This window comes from Seriola aureovittata, chromosome 17 (assembly GCF_021018895.1).
Source record: "Seriola aureovittata isolate HTS-2021-v1 ecotype China chromosome 17, ASM2101889v1, whole genome shotgun sequence".
In the NCBI taxonomy this organism is placed as follows: Eukaryota; Metazoa; Chordata; class Actinopteri; order Carangiformes; family Carangidae; genus Seriola; species Seriola aureovittata.
The window spans coordinates 10706634-10733107 of NC_079380.1; the positions used below are offsets into that span (position 1 = coordinate 10706634).

A 26474-nucleotide genomic window follows, 5' to 3' on the forward strand; every position below is an offset into this window, starting at 1 on the left:
AGAACACGGAGAATCAGGATGTGGCACACTTCTCTGGCTAGTTTCGTGTGTGGTTCAGTGCACTGCCCCTTTAAGATTTAGGATTTGGGAGTGACGCGGATATGAAAGCTAGTTTATCCCTCTTTGCTTCGCTATGAAAAATATTTGGACAAACTAGACTAACGACTGCCAGCCTTGGTTAATTAGTTCATTATGATGCTGGTTTACATTATTTGTTGAATGAAGCAAAACCGGAGTGCGTAGTGGTTACGACTGATTTATCACCTCGGGATTATACTTACCCGGGCCGTCCTCCGAGCTGCTGCTGGGATAACTTTGGAGAAGTTCTTTGTATTCGGGGTGGTCAGGCGGCTTGGCCAACAAGCTGAACATGGACTGGGGCACAGAGCTTTGGGTGAGTCCATCATCTGCTTGCTCTTGCTTCGATACTAATATTGTCAGGATGGCAATAATGCAGTTCCTTGAGCAGTGTTCACGGAAGAAGCGGGCAACACTTAAATCCTGAATGTGTGGAATAAATGTCCGAAAATTAAGCGGTGAAACTTCGGCTCTGCTCGCTGTGTTTGCAAAACGGTGCATTCACGAACACGGTTCTATTTTCGGACAGTTTTCTTTAGCATGAAGGAGTTCAGACAAAGAGTGGGTCAGTAGAAGCCCCTTTAGTAACATACTGCACTTGTGGAGAGTGGAGCACATAGTTAATCTGGGATCCATGTTTGCTAGTTTTTGGTTTTTTTACTGTGTTACTCCACAGTTGTTTTTTTTTTGTTTGTTTTTTTTTACAGGAACGATGTAACGTGATGTAGTGGGATGTCTGCAGTGCCCCAGGCAAAACTGCAAAGTTACTTAAATTAAAATATTATGTTTGTATAGTAAAGAAAGGAGTCATTTCCTACCTGTATTTACCCACTTTCAGGCATATGTCATCTACTGGGTATAATTTACATATAAGCACTTAAAAAGCAACTTGAACAAGTTCATGTTGTCATGTGTCAGTATACTATCTATTCTGCAAGCCGCCTTAGGTGTGCTGAGGTGTGCTGTATGGAGTGGGCTGTTTCATTGTTTACGGTCTGGCACACCTTGCTTCCATGGAGATGAAATCAGATGCTGTCATTTGCCTTGACAACAAGTTTCATCACTGGTGAAGTGCGTCCTGTCTCCACCTGAGTGGCATGTGAATTTGTTCAACAAATACTGCACAGTTTCTTTTAGATACTGATTTTCCAAGTAAGTGTGAAGGAGTTGAGTATTGGATTTAGTGCTTATGTTAGGATCCATGATTTTTTATTTCATTAGGCTGAGTTGACCTATATTGTACCACGAAAAAGGAACTACTACAGCTGGTAATTGTTAAATATGGGGGCTGTTTACCAGGTAGAAAATAAATCAAGGTGCTGCAGTTTGTTAGAAGTAAACTGCTGGACATACCAGTAACAGTAGTGACACAGTCCAGAACTGAATCCTGTTGAAAACACCCACCATGTAACATACTGCCTTGATGACTGTCCGTGCACTGTACCACGGAGATAAAGCCACACATTTGCAAACACATGCATATTTTCAGGGAACCTGAATATGTAAAATGGAGCATTGCAAAGATCAGGATAGGGAGGTTGTGACCTCATTACAGTAGCTCCCCCTAGGCCTCTTCCCCTGTCCCTTTTCCATCGTACATGCTGATGCAACAGCCTAATTAGTTTTGCCCTACTTTGATTGAGTCAGAGAAACATCCGTACCCCAGTATTAATCAGAGGCTCTATCTTAGTATACCAGTCTTTCCTGTTCATCACATGAAGTTGCTTCACTCATTGTAGAGGAAACTCTTCACTTCAAAGCCATTATTCTGTCTTCAGTCTGTGAAATGTAAATGGAATATAAATATAAATGAAGATGGTTTGTTTTCCTTCTATAGCCTCACCTGTCTGGTTAGACAAAGCCCTGCAGGCATAATTGGTTCTGGTAATGTTTAGCCAGAGAGTCATCCTGTGGGCCAAGTCAACTCTGTGGCATCTGTCCCCTGATTGTCGTTAATCCAATGGCTATTTTAAGGCACAAGTTTGCGAGTAGAAGATCAGTGTCTAGGCATTAGCTGTGATAGCGAGTGCTACCAGGCCACTCCTGTGAACTACTATGGCAGGTCTGGCCGGGCCAGGCCCTTAATTTTCTTGAAGACAGGGTGACTCAGGGCTGAAACATCCACCTAAGCCTTGTAGGTTGGTGACTTTCAGCGTGACTCCTATACGAGTTATGTGGCATGCAGTTGATGCCAGTTTTCTCTATGAGGCTTCTAGACTTACAGGAAGATGAAAGGACACTTCGGATCCTTGCTAGGTTTAGATAAGACCTTTCATACCCCAGTTTTGAAGCATGATGTTGAAGTTATCATTTCCATGCTAGACCTACAATATTTAGTGCACCTATCAAAATGGTGAAATGAATGGAGGAGAGAACAACGCTACTGATACTAACAAATTTTCCTGAGGAACGTGTTACAATATGTAAAAATGACCCAAAATGTCTAAACTCCATGTAAAGGCATGGGCGGAGGGCTGAAGCTACAGCGAAATAGCTAGGATGCAATCCATAATTTTACATGAAACAGGGCATTTGCTGTTGAAATAAAAGCGTGACCATTTTACAGCTGTCAGGAGCAGTTTCATGTACAACCATTTATGATTTATGAAAATCAGTTCAGTACAAACCCAGCCTACAGGGACCTATAAAGATTATTTTCACTGTGGCTTTGGATGGTAATAAATTGCAGCAGTCTGACAGCCACTGGTGTTTGACTAGACACTGACTATGTCCTTGAAAGCTATTTTGATGTATTTTAAGATAGTTTTAATGAGGTTGGAGTTTCTAATTGGGGCACTCTTGTTTTGAATCAAGCAGTGACAGTTAATTTAAGAGATTATCAGACGCTACTTTTTGTGTCATTTACAAAAGAGCTCACAGTTGGAGTTCACCCAAGGGCCGTCCTTTTAAAGCAGTTCTGCACTCAACCTGAAAAACATGATATACTCTACCTATACAGAGAGAACAGTCAACATAACCTACATATAACTTTTTTGTCGGAATAAGAAGAAATATACAACCCATAATATTTTTTTAATTTTAAACTTGAATTTAGTACATGACGCAAACTCAGTAGATATTTTGTTTGCCAGTGTTTAATCTGCTGCAACCATTTCTCATAGTTTTAGAGTGTGAGAACTGGTGTTGATGCTCTGGGTAAGAAAATATGTCTTTTTAAAATTATTATAGAGATGATTTGTGTAATAGATACAGTAAAGTGGAGCCTGATCATCTTTATACAACATCTTATAAAATTACTCCAGTACTATGAGATAAGATCATGAATGAATGCTATCTTTTTTTTAAGGGGGGATATAGATAGGATGGCTAGACTGTCTTGAAGCTACTTTCATAATTCATAATCCTGAGAAATATTTTTAAAAAGCTATTTCACTATTGGAACAATAAGAGAAGAATCCAACACACAACAATAGGTGAAAAACAGTGTTTTGGTATTACAGTGGGAGTCAACTTCCTCTGCAGTGTTATGCTTTGTCGTGCTATAATAGATATGACTATTAAAACTGAAACGAAACGTGCCAGGAAACTGATTCACACTCCCAAAAAGATGTCTTTATTAATTGTAATGAATACATTTGAATGATGACAACCTATCAGAGGACAGCTATGATGCAGGGTATTTAACTGAATGCAGAAGTGTTCAATTGTCAAGCATATCTTACCTGCATCTGTTTTGCCAACATGACCAAGTGTGCATAGTGCAGTTATGTTGTTTAATATGTTAGTGTAAATACTAGATTGCAACACAGTGTTGTCCATTACTTACTGGTAGGTTTCTCTTCGAGTGTGAGACAAAATACTGGTTTGGGGATCCGCTGCCCAACCTACACGGAGACTACACTTAACACCTCCCCATCAATCTCCACAGTAGTTGACCTGTTTTGTACACTGCCACAGACTGACCGGCAGGCCAGAACCTGAATATGCAAATATTGGACTTATCTATGCAAAATGCCTGCATCAAGAGCTGAGAAAGTATATAACTTTTCATTTCTGTTATCATAGCCTTTCCATAATAGGATGCATAAACTCCTCGTAGTCATGCAATAATTTATCGACAATCAAGGATAATTGAGATATGTCAGCCTTCCCCATTGCCCTGATGCAAGGTTTGACCATTGATCTATAACTCTGGGAGTGAATGTGGCTAAAAGTTGATGGCACTGCACTTCCACATGGCTTACCTTGACTCTCCAGCTGTGCTGTGTAACCATGGCTACTCTTTTAATGTATCTAAAGTTCCCTCCGTCAGGTTCCTCATCCATCGTATGTTACGGTGGATTGTATAAAAGCTCCTGAGTGTTTGAAAACAACACTAGGTCAGGCCTCGACCTGCAGGTCATGTATGCTACCAGCTGTGCTCCTTTATGCTTATACACAATTAGTTATTCTTACTAGCTCCTTACCAGTTCAATTCTATTTAGATTCATGCTGCCTTCAATGTTGGGTTACTTTTTGGGTAAGTGGCAGCACATCAGCTTTTCTCTAGTAGTGAATCCAGTGTGTTTTGTGGCCAGTATAGATAACAGATGCAGCTTCAGTCTTCTGTTCCGTCTATGTGGTAAGGTTGAACTGGATGTAGGCAGTTACTGCTTGGGTTTAAGTCGTTCGAGGAAACAAGAAGAAAATATTTTCTTAACACAAGCACCTTAGGAAAATTGGAAGAACTGTAGCTTTAGGTTGGCTGTATTGACTATCGTTACTTCTGCTTTGTAATTAATGGAACTGAATTAAAACCCCAATGCTGCCTATTGGTTAGGTGTTATCGTGGTGATGGATTGCAGGCCTCTGTTTTAACCTTTTAACTGTGTTCTGTAATTAGGCTAAACGTTGTGTCATTCATTTGGCTTTTGTCTCTTTTGTTTTACCTGAAGGGCAGGAGGGGTACAGAAGAACATGGCCCAACTTGTCAAGAATCCCCCCACCCCCCCACCCCACCCCACCCTCAATACTTGAGGGCGGCAGCAAAGAAAGCTTGTGGGAATTGTTCTGAGTGTAGAACGAGGGAAGATTGGCGTAGATATCATCTCTCACTATTAGCGGACTTGTCTTAGCTTGTAGGTGTCATCATAAAGTGCCTGACCAGAGACGGAGCAAAAGAGGAAGAGAAACATAATATACCTCCTTCATACTGAAAAACGTGAAAAGGAAAAGTCAGCAATTTCAGTTGTACATGAAACAGACATGAAATAGGTCAAACTTCTACACTAATGAGGGCTCTGTAAAGCTCCCTTGAAGTAATTTAATACTTGACACAGTACAATGTATCAGAAGAGCACCACCGTCTTCCTGCCTGAGAATTGTGACCCCTGTTGTGACCCTGTGTCCTTCCACTGTCCTCTGTCTCGGACAACTCAGGTGCCTCATGAGTTAAAGCTGAGCGGAAGTTTAGAGACTGTTGCCAAGATTTTCTGCACATGTGGAGAGCATTTGTGGAATCCAACATGTAGGAACAAACCTTGACGTGTTTAGTTTATTGCCCTCCATTCATGATTCTTCTAGATGACCTCAAACTCAGACCAGAGGAAACATCCAAGTTATTCCGCAGAAGTTAACACATGTTCCGTATCCCACAGTGTGATGCCTTGATATCTTTTCCTTATTTGTCTCTCATGCTCCTTTCCCTAGGACCAATATGACATCATTGAGAGGCACACACAGTCTGGCCTGGAGCTGGTGGAGAAGTATGTGAAATTTGTGAAGGAGAGGACAGAGATTGAGCAAAACTATGCTAAACAACTGAGGTAGGCCTCGCTCTTGTTGTCGTTCTCCTGCGCTATCTGCCTCAAATGCCTCTGTGCGAGTGTGTTGCTCAAAGCAGCTTGCGTCTGTGTGTTTATGTGTGCGTGTGTTTGCTTGTGTTTGCATGGGTGCATGTTAAAAGGATGTGTATGAAATGTTTGTGGGGTCTTATGACTACTTTGGGACAGAATCTAACTTGTCTCTGAAACACTGGCCTCATTCTCCAGCTGCAGTGTGCTCTCTCTCTCTCTCGCTCGTTCTCTCTTCGTCCACGGTGCTCCCTCTCCCAGTTGTCCTCCCAGTCTACAGGGCCCACATCTGTTGTAGTGCTGAGCTTTGCCGGAGAGGAGAGGAAGTGGGAGCAGACTGGCACATGATAGACAGGATGTGGTCAGAGGGAGAGTGAAAGAAGGAAGAACAGCTATTTTAATATGTTCATAAGTGGACTGTTGTTTTTAATTCTATTGTATAAGAACAAGAACAGTCAGTAGATGCACACTATATGAACAGTTTCATTTAGTATTAAGTGTTTGCTGACCAATTGTTTGATGCACTTTCACTGTCCACAGGAACCTTTCAAAGAAATTTAACATAAAACGAAGCAGCAAAGATGAACCAGAGTGCAGGTGAGCCATCATGGGTTTTTGTGCAAAGGGATACATGACTGAAACCATTTGATTTTCACTTTTATTTTTTTCTTTAAAGTGGCTTTAATCAATCAACAGAATAAAATGACATTGTGAAAAACAAAATGAAAGGGGTCGCCTCAAAGTAATGATCTTACATAGAATTACCACCTGAATTTGCATCTCCCCTCGTCTTTATGGTTTAGCTTTATAGTGAGCTTCAGTTCATTGTTTAGCTAACCGGCCCGAAATTGTATTGTTTTGGTCCACTCTCATAGAGTAATTTTCAGCTGAAGCAGGCACTTTTCAAAGAAAAAGCCCCTTACCCACAAAATACTACCTCCTCACTATGAAACAGCAGTTTGGTAGAGACCAAAAATGGAGCTACTAGAAATTTAATATTGGACTTGCTCGCATCAGGTGTACACAAACACAACTCACAAATGAATCAGCGTTGCTTCGAAATTATATTCACAGGTTCACTATATCAGTGTAAAAGGTGATGATATTGTTTATGTTTCCACTGCCCTGAAAATTATGATGATTATTACAGGTTTAAGGATATACACTGACCGAGCACTTTATTAGGAACACCTTACTAATACTGGATTCCACAAGATGTTGGAAACTGCTTTGAGATTCGGGTTCACGTTGAAATGAATGCATCACATGATTACTGCACATTTGTCAGCTGCACATTCATGCTGCAAATCTCCTGTTCTACCACATCCCAGAGGTGTTCTACTGCATTCAGATCTGGTGACGGGGGAGGCCACTTAAATACACTGAACTCATTGTCATGTTCATGAAACCAATTTGAGACGACTTTTACTCTGTGATATGCTGGACTTAGCCATTAGAGGATGATAAATTGTGGCCGTAAAGGGATGCACATGGTTGGAACAACACTCGGATAGGCTGGAGCATTCAAATGATGTTTGATTTGAGTTGCCAAGAAAACATTCCCCACACCATTACACTACCACCACCAGCCTGGACTGTTGACACAAGGCAGGCATGGATTCATGCTGTTGATGCCAGGACCCGATGTGGTCTTCTGCTGTTGTAGGCCATCCACCTCAGTGTCTTATAAAGAGTGGTTATCTGAGTAACCATAGCCTTTCTATCAGCTTTAACCAATTCGGCCATTGTCATCTGACCTGAGATCTGTGCTGCAGAGATCACAGAATATCAGAAAATCTCAAACCAGCCCATCTGGCACCAACAATTATGCCACAGTAGAAGTCACTTAATCACATTTCTTTCTGATGTTTGAGGTGAACATTAACTGAAGCTCCTGACCTGTATCTGCATGGGTTTTATGTGTTGCAATGCTGCCACATGATTGGCTGATTGGATAATTGCACGGAAAGGGAGTTGTACTGGTGTTCCTAATAAAGTATTTGAGCAATATACATTGAGCCGCAAAGCAATGTCAGGTAAAATTGTAAAAACATGGTCTATTTGGATTACCACCTATCCCTAATAGTTTGTGAAGCACTCACTGAGGGAACTAACAAAACTCAGAGCTCCAAATAATATCATGCTTCAAACAGATAGGTATTGTTGTGTCGTTAGTGTGGTCCATGCCGTGGTGTGGTGTTGCTGTTGGAGCCATTTAAATGGCCCTAGAAGGAAGCAGGAATCAAACAGCTTCTTATCTTGACTTTGCCCAGTGTTGACTTCTTTTGGAGCCTGTGTATTTATCACCTTATCAGTGCCCCAATCACTTATCTCTCCACCCTTTCCTCTCTCCTCCTCTGGACGGCAGATTTTCCAGCTACCAGTCTTTTTTGGACATCCTGAATGAGATGAACGACTACGCCGGGCAGAGGGAGCTAATTGCTGAGAACATGATGATGAACATTTGCATTGATCTCACCAAGTACCTGCAGGAGCTCAAGCAGGAACGAAAGACGGTGAGTTTGATTTGGAGAAGACCAGGAGTGTACTGGGTTAGGCTGGTTAAGGTCCGTCTCTGCAGGCACCAGTACACTCCAATTGAATTGAATTTGGTGTGTTTCAACATGTATAGTGGTGTTTAAGACTAAATATTTAGTGTCGTACAGTGTTCAGGCTCCTTAGAGGAAGTTTTCCCACAGCCTTGTTGTTCGCCCTTTAATGCAGCTTCAACTGTATGTTGTTAACTATGTTGTATTGTAGAGTTTGGGCCATTTTTGCTTTATTTTAATATGTTTGGTTTTTACTAGTTTCATTGTTTACTTCTTGATTTTGAGCCATGTCTGATCTCATTGCAAGCTCCTTTACCTGGTGTGGACGAAACAATTAGATCGGACAGAGTGTACACAGTAATACACTGGTATGTGCCTGCAGCATCGTATTCAACAGCAGCCTGAGAACAAGCCAGATGGGATTTTCATTTGGAGTATACGGCACAAACTGCTGAGCTGGAGTGTAAAGGGTGGGAGGAGAAAAGTGGGAGATTTAAAGGAGGAGTGGAGATCTCACTGTTGTGGCAGGAAGGAAGCCTTACTTAGAATCTCCTGAGGGAAGCATGGTTCGAGCGTTGGTGTGCCATTTCTCTATAAAGAATGCTTTGGCTCTGTCCCACTGGATTGCAGAACACTGCAGCCATGTACAGGCTTGTGCTGCAGACGTGATGTCTCAAACAGACACACTGGTATTTGTTTTCTTGTCTGTTATGTTGTGTGACTTTAGGAGGTCATTGTTTATTCGTTGTCTGGCCCTACACATGGCTGTCACCCTCTCTGACATCTGAGCCTCCTCTCACTCTGTCTGTTTTTTATGAATGTCTGCAGTATCTCATGGAGGCCAAGAAGGCCCAGCAGAGTTTGGAGAGCACCTACAAGCAGCTTGACAGTGTAAGTCCAGAGCTAGGATTTTAAACGAATGAAAGACCTTGAAATTTCTGAAATACATTTTTCATGAAGAGGCATCCAATATGCTTGATGTACCACAACAACATTTTATATTATAATAAGCAAGACTATATTTCTTTGGTTCTTTTTTCTTTATTTTGGGTTAATTAGAGAAGTAGTATTCTTTGAAAGAGAATGACTGCACACTCAGTGTGGTCAGTCAGATGGCTATATTTGTCTATAGTAAAAACAGTTGGACAGAATGGAAAGCAGGTCTCAATTTTGGACCCGTATCATCAATCCAAGACCTATTTAGTGACAGAAATCTTATGGTCCCTAAGCCTAAAACCTCCCCTATCCATCTTTTTTAGAAAGGCAGTAAAAATAAATCTTTTGCTCAAAATAGTAGAACCTCCTCATATTTCATTCAGGCAATGGCCTCACTTAGCTGGATGAAATGAACATGGTCTCTCTATTTTTCTCTTTCATTTCTTTCTCCACACCAGAGTAAAAAGCGCTTTGAGCGGGAGTGGAGAGAAGCGGAGCGTGCAGCACAGTATGCAGAGAAGACCGATCAAGACATCAATGCCACCAAAGCAGATGTTGAAAAAGTAACAAGGAGGGGGGGATAAATAAATCTACATGATAAGGACCATTTCACACAATCAAAGTAGAATCAGATGCAACTGGCCAACCTGTGTGTGTGTGTGTGTGTGTGTGTGTGTGTGTGTGTGTGTGTGTGTGTGTGTGTGTGTGTGTGTGTGTGTGTGTGTGTGTGTGTGTGTGTGTGTGTGGCTGTAGGCCAAACAGCAGGCTCATATGAGAGCACATGTTGCAGAGGAGTGTAAGAACGACTACGCTGCTCAGCTTCAGAAGTACAACAAGGAGCAGAACCAGTTCTATTTTAATGATATGCCACTCATCTTCAACGTAAGTGAGCTAAACACTGCAACATGACAATATTCCCGCCCTCAACATTATGGTACAGTGCTAACTAACTTTTAGTTAGGCAAAAAATTGTTAAAACTGACTTTTCATGTATGATGAATGACTTGTATGGCATATTGCAAATTAATTAATGATGTTACTAACATTTTGAGATTGAATCCGGATCATATTTAGTACTTTTTATTTGAAATGCACATTGTAAAATTGAAAGTCAACAATTTTCGCTGACATTTGAAGTAATAAAAACCATTAATAAAAGTACTGGTACAAAAAGTGAACAAAAACTCACTCACTGAGTAAACGTCAGAGAAGAATCTTTAGTTCAGTCAGACACTTTTGTTTCACATATTCACATGCTTAAGTTTTGGCTTTGAAGTTTTCATCAGCGTTTCAGATTTTATTTGTATTAACAAATATATTTTATAATCATAAATAACTAAACTTCTTCAGTTACTGTGTGTTGTATTTTGCCCCAGAGGAGGTGCTGTACCATATAAATGTCATATTATGAACTTAATATTGAAATACACATTTTATTATGGGCTATGTGTAAACCTAATAATGACAGTGTCTGAGCAGCTGTTGTTGTGTGTTTACTAGAAATTGCAGGATCTGGATGAGAGGCGAGTACGGAAGTTGGCGCAAGGCTACGTCTTGTTCTCAGACACAGAGAAGCATGTGATGCCTATCATTGGCAAGTGCCTGGAAGGCATTACTAAAGCTGGCACTAATGTTAATGAGAGGAATGTAAGTCGGTCTCAACAAATGCTAAATGGATTTTAATGTGCAGCATGGCTTTATGCAGCCCACTTGTTTTATTTTTTTGCATCTGTTTGATAATAACTCTTGATTGCTCTTATCCATAATTGCATCTAATGCAGGACTCCATGGTTGTAATAGAGCAGAACAAGTCAGGCTTTGAGCGTCCTGGAGATGTGGAGTTTGAGGACTACAGTCAGGGTATCAACCGTGCCTCATCCGACAGCAGCCTGGGTACACCCAAAGGCCCCATGGACCTTCTGGGAAAGAACAAGGGCAAAAACTTTTGGCTTTTCAGCAAAAGGAGTAAGGTAGGACATTTCACGCTAGCAGAACACATTAGGCCAATTTAGCCTAATGACATGGCCTCACATTTTGCATTGTGGAAATTGTGAAATGAATGAGTTGGCGTCAATGACCAACGACGGCAGCCAGTCAGATTAGTGGGACTCCTTGCACGGCAGTGTTACTGTTTGAGCCACAGAACCAGGAGGCAGAGTCAGGAAATCCCCTCTACAGAGAGCACTCATGATCGACCTGTGGTTGTGGCTACACACACATGCAATGCACAAACACACATACACAGCCCCTCTCAGGATAATAATGCATGAACCTCTTTTATTATGTTACACATGAACTGACACACACCCCAACACTTCTAGAAAAGGCCCTTTGCATGACTCTGTCCCTGGCTGTGAGTGAATAAACCTTGCCCCCCTACACCCTCCCTCTCTGTGCAACGTGGTTTCCAATAGGTCAACTGGCAGTCAGCATTCTGCTGTGCTTGTGCTTTCATCAGCACAGGGCCCAAACAATATTGAATTTTCCTCTACAGGGATCCACAAACACACTGCTTTCATTATACTGCCCAGAACCTAGCATTATGTCTCTCATCACAATAAAATCTTTGTACCAACACTGGGATGACACCAGGTTTGCCAGGTCAGAAAAACTAGATCAGGGCCAACCACACATCCGTGCTAAAAATGTCAACATTGACATTTTTGTATTAAGCTCTTGAGTATCTACTTGGGTCAAGAAGCGCTTCTCTACAGTGTAAATCGTGGAGCACTCTTGCTGAGGTCCAAAATTAAAGTGGTGATATGAGAGGCTGACCACTAACCAGCTAATGGTCCCCCCTCCTCCAGTCCCAGCACTAAACGATCCCTTCTTCCCTCCCTGCAGTGTTTGCTTGTTCAGCGCCTCTCTTCTCTCTGCATGTCTTACTGGCTGTGCTCTGCTGTGCACTCTTCCTGTTCTGTGTATGTGTGTGGCACACTGCTCTGTGTCATCAGTCATGCTCTCCCAATTAGGCCTGTAGCAGTATGAAAAGGAGGCTGACTATATTGGCTTGAGTGAGCTTTTGGTTTATGTCTGGTCCCGAAACATTTCCATTCTTAACTGCTCTCCTGTATTTAGATCCCCATAACTCTCAAGAAAACTAGCACCTACCCACTAGATGTTCACATAATAATAGTGTTGTACTTGCAGCTCTCAGTGTTTACACAGGGGACCTTGGTGTAGGGCTGTTTTAGATATATACTGTTGGAGAATACAAGGTATCGGCCTCCTATGTAATTTAACTAATAGAGCCCACCCCCACCTTTCCACATAAACATGTAGCAGAAACAAGAGATTTTACTGTACTTCACTCCCGGCATGTTTTCAAGTTAACCTCTTTCTAAGAGGTCATAAAGGGTATTCATCAAGCCCCAAAAATCTCTAAGCACTATTCCACTATGTTAATTAAGCAGGCTATTAATAACAACTGTACTGATATATAAATTAATATTTCATCTATAATGATCAGACTGGGAGATAGCACAGATTTCAAACTGAATCCTAATGATTAACTTGCCAAATTGGCTTAGGGAAAGTTTTTTCTTTTATAATGTGGGTGTAATTTCCACAGTTTGATTCATTATACATGTCATTTATAATACTGACCATGTTCACTGTAAACCCCTCAAGACTGTTACAGCTTAAAATCTCAGAAATCTTTGCAGATATTTTTATTACAAACTTGCAGTCAGATTGAAAGAAGACCACTTTTACCCATTTTCCTTGGGCCACTTATTTGGGAGTGAAATACAGATGAATCTATCCAAACTCTCCATTCATCAATTGCTGTGTGTGCATTCTGGCTTGGTCAAACTTGAACCAAGAAGCAGCTCATAAATACAGTTTATGTTTACAGTATATAACACTTCACTTTAATATCCATTTCCACTTCCAAGTAAGTTGTGAAGTCCTATTCAATCAGTTGTGAAGTTGTGTCTTTACAGTGTCCCTGCAATGAGGCTGGGGAGTACAATATGACCTATGATGGGGAGACCTATGTGAAAGAACCAGGCTGTAAAAAATACAATTCTCTCAAACCATTTGAAGTTCAAATTTAGTTTAGTCTCGTTGGCCTGCCCCAGTTCCTCATTGTGGCTCACTCTACCCTTCAACCTGGAGTGAGTGTGACTGCAGGTGTTGGGCTGCTGTGCCGCTGGTTGGGAGCTGTGGTTGGATGCTTGCAGTGTGTTTTTTGTCATTTTAGTTTTTTTATTTTTTTATTTTTATTTTTTTTTGTTTTAACGTGCGTGTCAACGAGAGCCAAAGAGACAGATGTGTGTTTGGGCTTCCGTGCTCTCTGGGCTCGTGTGCTGGGTTTGCTCCAGTGTTGTCTTCCTGGCTTTGTGGTGTGCTTTAAGGTGTTGACGGTGTCTTTTTCTTTCCCTTGTCACCTTGTTTGTTTTTGTCTTCCCTCTTTTTTTCCATCCTTCCATCCCCTTCTCCCCCATCCCATACACCACCCTCCGCCTGCATATCTCATGCTCGGGTGCCGGTACTTTGGTCTCGCCCCACCCCAGCTCTCTCCCTCCACGCTCCCACCTTTCTCCACACCCCCCGCCCCCTCACCTTCTAACGGACCCCCTTCCCCCAAGTTTGGCCGGGACCCCCTGTCGTACTGTTTGAAGGAGATCAATAAGACAGTCAAACCCAGAATCTCTTCGTTCCGGACGCTCAGGAGATCGGTGAGTCACCAGAGGAGAAGGTTGGAGTGCCAGGAGACCTCCGCCCATCAGGGCTTGCTCATCATCCTGTGCTCCTGCCTCTGCGACACTCACTGAATTCCTCAGATGAATAAGACTATTCACATTTTTCAGACTTACACATGTGGCATAGCTCTTACTGCTCACAATGACTCTACCACTATTTTAATATTTGTGTGTGTTATGTAGTGAACACCTTTTTGGGGTTGAGAATCACTTTTAAGGATATTGTGAATTTTTCTGTACACATACTGTTTCTTTTTGTCCTCAGAAATTTACTCCAGAGAGGATCACGGTAATATTGACAACAAAACTGGTGTGGGGGGGGGGGGTCTCAGCTGTGTGACACATAAAAAAAAAAGAAAAAAAAAGGCCACCTTTCCATTACAACAACTCACCTCATTGTACTAATTCTCCCCTCACAAAACTCTGCTGAGGTTTAGATGACTGAACGCCAGCATCATGTAATGTTGCAAAATGCTTGTTTGTTTTGAAGAGGTGGCCACCTGGTGGTGGAGCAAGGGAGGAATGCTTGGTAGCACGATGATGAAACTGAACAATTCATAACCCGAATTGTAAAATGGCCCTAGTTGTTTCCGCACTCTCCTGTGTCATCTTTTCCAACCAAGACTTAATTTCTTGGATATGATATAAAACATAGGAAAATGTAGAGTTATAAGAGTGTGCTACATTTGTTGTGTCCATGGGTGGTGGTTTTGGGTTCAGCTCACTGTTGTTCGTCACTGGCTTTACATTCATTTGAAGCCCAAGCATGTCTAACCAAGAGATCTGAACGTCAGTTAAAACATTGTGCTTTGAGCTGAACCCAAACCGCACGCTTGAGTTCCTGAAATGTTTCTGTTATCGTGGTTTCTGTTGCTATGAAACTGCTGCTTTTAGTGTAAGGTTGAGATCAGTGTTAATCCACCCTTCCTGTGACCTTCCGCAGCCTACAGTGACTGAGGACTTCGCACATCTCCCTCCAGAGCAGCGCAGAAAGAGGTTGCAACAGAAACTAGAGGAAATTTGCAAGGAATTGCAAAAGGAAGTAGATCAGAGGTGTGTGTGTGTGTGTGTGTTTGTGTGTATATATGGGTATCCTTCTGCGTATTAATAACCATCTCTGTTAGAACCTCTCTGGTGGGCGGAAGTTGGTGGATATAACATTCATACAGTGCACATCAGTGTGTATAACTCTGTGTTGCCTCTGTGAGCGTTTGAATTGTTTACCCAGCCCTGAGCTCTGCAGGGAACCGATTTCTACTGAAAGTCACTTTCCCACTTCCTCTCTTGTTCTTCTCTTCTCGCTCTCTCCCCGCTCTTCAGTGAGGCCCTGGGGAAGATGAAAGATGTTTATGAGAAAAATCCTCAAATGGGAGACCCTGCTAGTCTGGCTTCCCAAATCAGCCAGACTTCCCAGAATATAGAGCGGCTCAGAGGAGAGGTGAACAAGTATGAGGTAATCATGACGTCTATCAGGAGGTCATTTACCATTATGAGGCATTATATTATGAGGTCATAAGACTCTTGGCAGTTTATTCTTACTTATATTAAAAGTCATTAGGTGTTGTTTATGTAAAATATTATGATCACATTCCTTGCTTTTGAGTAGAGCATATTATGTCATCATAACAGCCTCGGTTGTTCAATATTATGCGGTAATCAGGCGCTCAAGAAAATGTTAGGCAGAGGTTAGGCAAAGACGGTACATGACGTGAAAGGGACAGATGAAAGCTGCTGTTCTAAAAACAAGAGGAGGCAATTAAAGGACTTAAACTCTCAGTACCCAATTATTTCATTATCTGTAAACAATTCCTCCTCATAACATGACCTGGTATATCTATCAGTAAATGCATTATCTCACAGTAATCGGTATTAATGGGGTTTTCTGTTCCACCTCCTCGTCATTGTGGCTCTCTTCTCTCGTGTAGACTTGGCTGGCTGAAGCAGGAGGTCGAGGGGACACATTGCGCTATAAAAGTCACACATTCAACAATAACGGAGCTCATGATGCACAAAGGTAACACTCAGCTCTACTAATAGACATTATGTTTGACACACTGAGGTGTTATTTGCTTTGTACACTTTTCTTCTCTCTCTCTCTCTCTCTCTAGTCCTGATGGAGCTCACTCCGATGAAAGCACTCCTGATCCCTCCCAAGCCATCTACGCAGAGTTTGATGATGACTTTGAGGATGACGAACTAGCTGCTCCTATTGGGAAATGCACAGCCATGTACAACTTCCCTGGTATGTAAGCCACATGAGAAGCGAGGTTACAACAGTTCATGGGCAGAAATCATGAGTCAAAGTTTTCCTTGGGCTTACTCAACAAGGCTTGCGTAGTCTTGTATCCATATACGAGCACGGGGATATTTGCTACCATGGAGTCTGTCCTTTTCTTTTCAGGTGCCAGTGAAGGGACCATCTCTATGCAGGAGGGGGAGGTGCTGGCTGTGGTAGAGGAGGACAAGGGCGATGGCTGGACCCGTGTCCGTAGGAACAATGGAGATGAAGGCTACATACCTACATCTTACGTCACTATCACCCTAAACAAATGACAGTCAAACACTCGAGGAACAGCAGAGGAAGAGATTAACACTTCAGAAAACTGTGTGCAGTTCTTCTCCTGGGACCGATCATAAAGAAGCCACGGCACTCTGGGCGAGACCACCGGTGTATCCAGGAAGTGATCCAAATAAGGTGCTTTGATTTCTTGAGATGGGTGCCCCATATTAGAAGAGGAACGGTGCTAACAGTATGTTTCTCATCGCTCACATTACATTATTGTAATCCTCAGTTACCTAAGCCACCTAAACCACAAGGTTATTTTCATTTTGATTGCATGTCACAATAATTTTTTTGGGTTTGGTTAATTAGTGTTGCATGGATCTTAGGCACCATCATTGTACAAGTGCTTGCCTCGTTCCACAGCCTAATAAAGGCTTAGCTTCTGGATGTGAGAGGAAGAAGTCGAGAAGGGGGAGGAAGATGAGTGCTGCTGCCATCTTTACACTGAGTCTTTATACCAGGAATACTTAGGAGGGAGTTACCTCGCCAGTTTACCTATTCCAGATAAATAATTACCTGCTCTGGCCCATGATAGTCCACTCCGCCGCTTAACGTAGAGTAGAGTATAATCTGTTGCAGTTTGTTTTTGTTTTTTTTTTCTCTCAAGTGTGCCACTTTCTAGCTTTAATAGCACTTGCGGAGATGTACGGCATCGTCACTTTGCTCACGATTGGACTCGAGATCTTGAGGTTTTGCGCGCGGGGGGGGGGGACTATGTCACTCTTGGTTTTCAGCCATTTGTGAGATCAAAGGTGTGGATAGCTCTCCTGTCATGGTAAATCAGATGCACACAACAGTACAAACACTTCTAACTTTCAGACAATCACAGCCATATCATCATTTCACTTCGGTCTATAGCAGTAACAAGGATAAACAGTAGCTGTTGTTTTCTAATAGTTACAACCTGAAAATTGTTCTAAAAATAATTTATTACAAATGTGTATGTTCTATAAATAATATTTTGTTGTTGTACTTTGTATTAAGGAGGTTCTCACATTTTTCTTATCCCCTTGCACACATAGTGGACACTTTGTAGCCACAAAAGGGAGTAAATAATGCACACATAAAATGTGCTACATTAAGACTATTGTATTTATGTAATAAATAATATATATTTTAGCTATCACAACACCACTATTGTCTTATTAGCTTTTTAACCATTCAAATAAAGATAGTTACATCGTGAGAGAAAACTAAAAGTCTCTTGTTGCTGATGATGTTTTGTTTGGATTTACTTCACATCTTTTCAAGTTGATCCACGTCCTGTTTTTATGTTGTTATTGAGCCAGCAAGAAGCAGTAACTGCTCATGTGTCTTTGGTGCCTTTCTGGTTAAAAGCATTGTGTATATACCATTTTTGCATATAAGATATTTCTTTTTTTTTTTTTTTTTTCAAGACTTAATAAATGCAAAGCACATTTCAAAGTTAGAAGTGGTTATGTCATTTCTGGCCTTGGAAAATAAATATTTGAAACAAACATAGTGTGTGCTCATTCTTTTTGTGAATTTGAGCACTGACACCCATTTCAAGAGTTTCTGTCCCCTTGAACAACTGAGTCAATACATTTCCTGCTCACCGGGACAGTTTAGTCAATACCTGTGAACATGCATCACTTTAAACTGAAGCAGGAAACTGGAGAGCTTGAATTTATAGTTTCACACTAAATGATAAATATGGCCCATATACTATAAAATGAATGAGGCAGTGGACGGATGCAAGATTTGAGGATTTGCAGGACAAACACAAGGTTTACTGTAGATCCTGCCTTCATACTGCCGCGTCCATGTGACATCTGATATTTATTGGATTTCTAGTTTCATGACACAGCCATGCAGGTTTACAACCACTGACAAAAATAACAAAAATTCTAAGACCTCCACAGTTTTGATTCGGTCTAAATGCTTTCAACACACAGGAAACAATATTATATCTCTAATCATGAGACAATCCATTCACATCCACCCAAACCTGTAGCACTATAGTTTACATTTTAATTAACACATTTTGTTTAATGGCAAAACCTATCTACATTTCCACATATAAGACTTTTAGGATTTAAGCCCCACAACTCTCAACCCAATTTTTATTTTAATACGTTTTTTTGTTCAATAAAATAGGAAAAGGGCATAATTCTTTCAGGGAAACTAGAATTCATTGCTACGCCTCCAACCATCCACTGATCAAAGTGCATGCAGCTCATTCTCAGTAGGTGGCACTGTTGCATCATTTCTTAGGGAAGTGGCATAGCTCTGCCATCTACTCTTCCCTCTGCATAATTATGTTTTTAATATAGGCCATGCATTTGCATACCTGATTAAACTGTACTGGCTTCAAAACCATACTGTTTATAATGACTAATTAATTAACCCCAAATTGGCATGCGCCCCACTTTCGTAGTCACCTTATTCACAACAGCAGACAAAGACAAAGACGATGAACGTGAACTTGGTCAAAAACAAGATTTTAAGTAAATTATTTTGTCATATTTGTGAAAATTAAAAATCACTGTTGGGAGAAATGATAGAGGTCTGTTCAGCTAATGGAGCATCTAGCAGTGGCATGCTGTGGCATTGACTGACTGGTCTGATGACTGAGGAATTGGATCATCATTTGTATGCAAAGCCTTTCGTCTCAAGATGCTTTAAAGGTCAGCTTTTCAATAAGGCTACTGGATCCAGCCAACATCCTGCGCCTGCCTACAGCTGGGAGACAACATTGCATCCTGGCACCTCAGCCCAGCCTGGTGGGGACAATAAAGAGTAAATTCACACTAAATTGCATATAGCAGAAAATGAAACACCTGCTGTGCTACGTGCTATGTTCATGCATTAACCATGTTGCATTCCTGGCCACTCCCCAATCATCTGCCACTACACCTGCAGTAATGTCTCTGACAGAATATGGAAAAGCAACATGGTTGGAGGTTTGCACCCACACAGAGAGGTGCAACAGCAGTTTTTAGTCCCTTGTGAATCATTAAAGAGTTATCCTTTTAAAACAGACAACAGAGACGGGCCAATTTCACCTTGGCAGTCACTGTTTACCATAACTGTTGACAACATCTACTATCTCCCACCCAATGACAGGGATTAGACTGGAGCTGCTCCAGTGGTTTGGAACGTACATCCTGCAGAAAGATCAGGGGAGATGCTTTGGCAAGAAGATATAGCTACCGTAGTTGGTCAAGATAAGATTTACAAGATAACATCTCTCTTACTGTATCTCATACAATTTCTCCGCCTCTTACATAGGATAAAGATGTTAAACATGGCCAGAGTGTTAGTAATCTAGGTTTCACTAATCCATTTGACTCATCCATTTAAAATATTTATTTAACTTTCTTCTACTGTGTAAGAAAAAGATAAAGAATATACATTTATGGTATTGTGCCTTTGTGTAACTAGCATGAAAACTCATTATGAGGAAAGTGGGGTGAAGAAAGCTGCTCTGCTTTAACTCAAAAGTCAAACTTTCTACATATTTAGTAATGTATACTGTAATGGACATATGCTAAGGATTTCCAGTCTTATGTAAATTAAAGCATTATCTGTCACTTTGCATCAAAAGGTTACATGGCATACCAACTACAGAGTCTGAGTTTTTTCCAGTGGAGAACTAATGGTGCTCACCTCCCACTTCATTGATCTAATTTATAGGCTCTTCAACTTGTCATTATGGCTGTTTTGATAATGAGCAACAACCCGATGATCATTAGGAATCCTTTTAGATCAATTGAATGTTATGGTAAAACTGACAAAGCCGTGCTGTAAACAATCATTTTCTGATAAAAACTCAGCATCTGTATTCTGTGTCAGTTCCCATAAGAGTGTGAGTGATGTATCATATCCTCTTTTATTATAGTGGGTGCTGTTACAAAATAAGCAATTATTTCTCTGCCTACTGCACCACAGGTGATTAAAGATTTAAGAATTCGATCTTCCAGCAGTTTCTGCGGGAAAGCAGACAGAGATGGAGGGAAACCTTTAAGCTTCTCAGCAGCTCCATGCGGTCTATAGCGTATTATCTCACTATACCAGTAAGCCATTCGAAAAGACAGTTTACAAGATTAGAAGGACAATCACTGAATAATAAATATTTCAAGTTCAGAGTTTATGTAGCACCTATTCAACTGCTTTGTGGTATCTATAACGAAGATCATGAATAAACAACTAACTTTTGCAGTTGCTCTGTGAAGGCTTTTGTTGTAACTTTACTGTAGATTTATAAATAAAAGTCCCTCTGATTAATCACTGCTTCATGTTCATTCCTGCGGCACAGCTTAAGGCCAATTTTCTCTCTGTTTACTACTTCTGTCTTCTCACAGCCATGTTGCTGGAGCCTGTTCTTGCCACATTGGTGGCATTCTGCATATGTGAGTCCAAAGAGCCTGTAATAAGCTCCACCACCACTCAAAAAGTATTTTAATACTACAATCAAGCCTGTATTCAGCACCAGTGGAGCCAGGAGTAATGCAGCATTTCCACAGACTCAGTATCATGTTCATCACTCAGACATAAATCATTAGCATGAGAGTATATCCTATATAACCACTAAATAATGATCAGTGTATTGAGTCATCTAATACACAAAACCACAAACTGAATCAAATTTTCATATTAAAGTCAAATCTACAAAATCCAAGAAGAGGGAAGTAGATAACATTTTAAGCATTAAATTCACAACAGTGTGTTGCAAGCCTTCACAGTGACAATCCCCTTCTTGGTTGATACTGGCTTCGCAGGCAAGATATAAAAATAAAAAGTCCCATTTTCTTTCTTCTCCTTTGTGAAACATAAAATTGCAAGAAAACAACATGTTTCTTTTCAAATCAGTGTTTTCAGATATTCTATTAGAAAGTGGATGTTGACATAGTGCCCAAAAATCTGTTTAATATTAGGAAAGTGTAAGGAGAAGTAAACAGAAGCACTGGTTTTAGGCACACATTTAAAAGTTGTATTCTTATTTTCATGTAGGCCAACAAACAAAGGAATCAAACATGTATGTCTTGTTAAACAAAAAAGCCAGAATGATAAAACTGACAGATTTTTTTTGTTACTACAAAAACATATATATTCTTTATTTTTTTTATTATTATTATTTTTTTACATTTTTTTTTTTTTACACATAAATCATTTTGCACAGTAAAGTTCAAATATTCATCACAGTGCCGTCAGGGCAAGCAAGGCTAGCAGTGCTTGACCAGTTAAAGCTGAAATTAGACATCAATTAGAAAGATGCTGATGTAGAAGTCATATACATCTGATCTCAGAACAGTTTTCTGTCCCAGAAGTGTCTGATGCCTGTTTGCTTTCATCATGTAATTTACTGCTCAATTGTGGTGGCAGCAAGGTATTGTCCCTGGAAACTAGCTTGACTACCGGCCAGCGTACCTGACCTGTCTGTCTATTTTCGTGGGCATGGACGTGTCCCATTGATAAAGGCTGGAGCTTGGCAAGCAGAGAGGAGAGTAGCCTTTCTGGGATCATTTATGATATTGTATGTATTATACACGTGTTCATGGAGCTTTAAGAGGCAAGAGTAGCAAGTAAACGAGGCAATTATAGATTTATCATCTCTGTGCAAGATCTGCAGTAAGTTTGAGAATTTGAGAGAGAATATTGGTACAGGAGTAGCACAGCGCCTTTTCACGAATAGATCAGTACACAGTTTGTGTGTGTAGCATGCGAGAGAGAGAGAGAGAGCGAGAGAGAGAGAGCATACAATTTTTTGGTGGGGTATCATGGCCAGAGGGAGGTAGATGTGGCCGCCGTGAAATTCCTACCCTTATGGTGGCCTATTATGTTCATTTCCAGCTCTATATTTTTATTCTGGAACTGCATTTGAGTGGCTTGCATGATTCACACTGCCCCTCAGTGGAGCCTTGGACTGACCGCGTTCCCATCCTCTCCCTACTCCCTTACTTCCTGCTCAGGGAATATCAGTTAAGGGAACTTCCCTCGACAAAATTCCTTCATTCTGAACACCCTGCAACGTCCCCAACGCAGACATCCTCCTTGCTCTGTGCATCACCCTGGTAACGTAAACACCTCGGATAAGTGTTGCTGCTACTATGGACAATTTAGACTATTGAAATAAAATATTCAACATTGAATATATATTGAAACAAATACTGATAGCATTACAAAACTTATTCTATTTAAATGTATGTAACTTGTGAATAAATGCAATTTGATTGATTTACAATATGTTGTCCATTGTGCAGGAGCGAGGCACAATGACTGATGGGTAATCTTCTTGTTCTTCTTGTTCAGTTCTTCCCTGCTCAGTTCACAGTTTCCGTTGAGTGATCACCTTTGGCTCCCTAAGGTTTTCAATCTTCTGACTACCCTGTGCACTCCACTTTGCAGGGAACTACTGGGCGATCGGAACGCACCTAACTCAATATAAGCTCAGGCCGCTTTAAGATGCCGCCTTAAAGACTCCTTTACTTCTGATTGGCCGAACATCCGGAAGTCTGCCGACGGTCAGCGCGCCAATCGTTTATCTTCTAACAGGTGTAAAGGTTCTGAAAGTATACTGTAAAACTAAGTAATATATCATTGATCGTAAATGTCACCTTCTCAAATCCATCCAGCCTGAATCCGATCTGGAAGATGAGAATGGACAGCACGAACATGCGCAGCAACGAAGATTACAGCTAGACATCTCTGATAGGTAAATATTACCCCCATTACCTGCTTTTTGTGTGAAATAATGGTGGATTTAATCTTTCAATCACAATCCGTATATAAAAAAAACACGTTATTCTTCCATAGCCACACGACAGGTTAAAGCAAACTGAGGCCTGTGCTGTGTGTCTCACAGGGATTACTTTTGGTTTACTTTTACATACCTTTTTTTCATTATTTGAAACTTTGCCACAATATGGCCGACCCTAGACTATAACATTATAAACATGACAGAAAGTAATGAAAAGCATAGATCACGTAATAACTATGGATCCTGATCACAGCATTTGCTTTAATTTTAAAATTCCATGTACCAACATTAAACTATGTGATTTTTAAGTCTTTGGAAACAGCTTACATAGAAAAATTATGTTGATTGCTGAATAAATACAAATGTTGTCAAAACATGAAAGCTTTCAAAAGAGGTTGAGGTTATGCACTTGCACAGATTCTGAGAACTTTCCATTTAAACTGAAACAGAAAAGCTGAATTTTAAATAAGTAAATAGATATTTTGTTACCCTGTTTTTCAAAAGTCAAATTTGAGTGGCAACTTTAAATTATAAATATTGTGAATTCTAACCAAATAATTAAAATTCAGCCATTCTGTGGAAAACAAATCCCCACCCATGCTAGTTCATCATAAGACAAGAGCTGTGTTAAAGATTAAGCCTAAACTGGATGCATTTCATTAATACTATGATGCTACACAGCTCTGGCAGTATTTTTCAACAGCACCAATTATCTCTCAAAGCTAGAAACCAGTGAGTGCTGCAAAATTTAATTAATGGCTGACAATGCACTTTTTCCCAGATGCTTTGCTGACGAAAAGGAGGACTCAAAACAGGCATTATTGTCAGGAGCTTTATATCTTGTCCTTGAGCACTATGGCACTCAGCATCAGAAAATGAAGGACATTCAGCCATTGCTGTCATCATTTCTTAGAAATCGAGTTGAGTATCTCTTCAGTTTGAAAAAGCTTTTGATTTCAAGAAGCTCTTAATTATTGTTTCAGTAACAGTAAATCAAGTCAGGTGATTTACTCTTCTTTATTGAGTTACAGGACAAACAAAAGGGGTCGTCGGATTTCACATATTTGTAATGGAGGTGATTTAGTTTAATAGTTCCTCAGTCAAATTACAAGGTACGTCATAGATACGTGAGTGCAAAGTTCAGATTTTACATGCAAATAGGAGGGATTCATTGAGGGAGACACTTTGGCTGTGAGGACATTTGGAACTAAAACATTCGAACATTTGTACTTATTTGTAAATGGAATAGACCAAAAGTAAAAGTGGCAGACAATTTCAAAAGCATCATTTAGGTCATTTTTTATTTGGCTTTGTTTCACCACTGTTTATCATCATGAAAAGTGGTTGTGTTTTCTCTGAGTATTGCACTGTGAAATATCATAGGACGAATTCAGCACTCGCAACCAAAATTTACTGAAAATAGTGAAGCTGCGTTCACATGAACGTTTTCTCTGTGCGAAAAACCTGGAGCCCCTTCTCATTCATTTGAATTGGGGAAGTGTATTTATGCAGGGGGGTGGCACCATGGGGCGTGGGCTGCATTGTGCTGGAAAAAAGTTGAAAGCTGGTTCAACTTTTTCTGCAGTGTCATGGACGTCATCGGAGAGGGCGCTGCGTTCACCAATCATCTTGATTTCCAGGAAGGAGCTTGTTCATTGGTGCATCGTTTGTGCTTGTGTATTGCTCTGATCGTGCCTGCATTTTGCCATGTTTCCTCTATTTCACATAGGATCTGTAAAGATGGCGGACAGTACTCCTCGTCAGCTCAAGACCAAACATCGACAAACTCCTGCTAGCTACACACCAGGTTTGTCATTATAAGACATTACGGTTATGGGTTGGGCAGGGTTAGGGTATAGGCAAAAAGGCAATGCTCTTTTAAATTATATCCTTGGTATTGATCGTTTTTTGCAGCACAGTAAAGTGAAAAACTCATTATCCATTATGAAAATGAACAATATATTGTTTTAAAACCAACACAACATCTTTAGTAGTGAACTACCTATCTATTTTCAGAGGACAAGGAAATACGACTCTGTGTACTGTGCTGTGTACAACAGGTACGAGCATCCCTTTCCTTCTGACACTACATTTTCTCAACCGTTGAATTTCCGTATTCCTACACATAAACACACTTATGCCGCGCACTGTTTACACAGCAGATCAGCTGTTTGAGTCAGACAGGGCTCTTTAGTGGTTTTGACTGAGATATAGCAGTGAAAATATTCAAAATATAGTATACACTTGAAATGATATTGGTTTTTTAGGTTGGCTTTTTTTTTTTTTCAAGACGCTAAAACATATTTTTTCTTTGTCCCAATTTCACAGCAGTACATTGCTCAGCTTCTGGACCGTTACTCCTGGCTGCTTCTCTTTTCTCTTCTTCTTCCGGGAGTGCGCCGACCTGAATCTACTACAGGTAACACACTGGCTATATGGCTCATACAACCCCAAATAACCCGGACTTTCACTTTAACATGTTCTCACTGTGGTACATGGCCACAAGCATTGCTCATTGTTGCATTCTGCTGTTTATCAAGAAACTGTGAAACTGTTGCCGAAATGACCTTTCCAGAGTTGTACTTCGTTGCCGTCAAGAAGTACAAAGAAGTACATAGTTGTGCAGATGCTTGGCGTTCTGTCAGTCTTTTAAGTTGGAATTTGTGGTTGGTATTTTGGTGGTTGTGTGGTTAGCAGCATGGCTAATTAAAACATTGTGGAGACTTCTTTGTACTCACACTCAAATTTGTCAATGTGCAGTACAGATGCTACCCATGTGGCATGCCGACACAGACCCCTGGGTGATTAGCTGCACTGCATGTGTTTTTTTTTTTTCTGTGTGAAGATAAAGTTAAAGGGAAGAAACATTTTCATTTATTAACTAGTTTTATTTGATATAGGTTGGAGAAGGCCCACGTTGTGTCCATGTTAGGGTTTGGATGTCCCAATCCTGGAAAAGGAGGTGGGATTTGTATTCAGCATGAGAGGAAACTCTGTCTGGGAGGCTCAATTGAGGGCAAGAGAAGCTAATGAGCTCTTTTCACAAGGAGAAAATGCAGGCTGCCAAAATGTGTTCCCTCCCTCTATGTTCCAGAAAAATTTTACTATGATGAAATGCCTTTGTGGGCT

At 40.7% G+C, this 26474-nt stretch overlaps 1 protein-coding gene and 1 long non-coding RNA gene across 3 annotated transcripts; both read left to right on the top strand.

The window, feature by feature from the left end:
* Positions 1-98: 98 nt before the first annotated feature.
* trip10a (thyroid hormone receptor interactor 10a) lies at positions 99-18096 on the top strand. Of its 2 annotated transcripts, XM_056402232.1 has the most exons (15): positions 99-394; positions 5728-5843; positions 6411-6467; positions 8239-8386; positions 9248-9310; positions 9814-9918; positions 10109-10237; positions 10856-11002; positions 11137-11325; positions 13873-14037; positions 15005-15114; positions 15382-15514; positions 15987-16075; positions 16170-16303; positions 16463-18096. In XM_056402232.1, exons 1-15 carry the CDS (start codon positions 371-373, stop codon positions 16612-16614), a joined length of 1761 nt encoding a protein of 586 aa, XP_056258207.1. In that variant the 5' UTR covers positions 99-370; the 3' UTR covers positions 16615-18096. The 2 variants fall into 2 exon arrangements, with proteins under 2 accessions (XP_056258207.1, XP_056258209.1); XM_056402234.1 differs by lacking the exon at positions 13873-14037.
* Positions 18097-23163: 5067 nt separating this feature from the next.
* Positions 23164-25799, top strand: LOC130184581 (uncharacterized). Its single transcript, XR_008830023.1, has 3 exons — positions 23164-23300; positions 25075-25152; positions 25674-25799. It is a non-coding gene; the product is annotated as an uncharacterized LOC130184581 (long non-coding RNA).
* Positions 25800-26474: the final 675 nt, after the last annotated feature.

Excerpts from the sequence above, each read along its gene's own strand:
- trip10a (XM_056402232.1), top strand. The coding sequence starts at position 371 with ATGGACTGGGGCACAGAGCTTTGG. Across the intron at positions 8,387-9,247 it reads TCAAGCAGGAACGAAAGACG|TATCTCATGGAGGCCAAGAA; the intron begins GTGAGTTTGATT and ends GAATGTCTGCAG. Across the intron at positions 16,076-16,169 it reads GGAGCTCATGATGCACAAAG|TCCTGATGGAGCTCACTCCG; the intron begins GTAACACTCAGC and ends CTCTCTCTCTAG.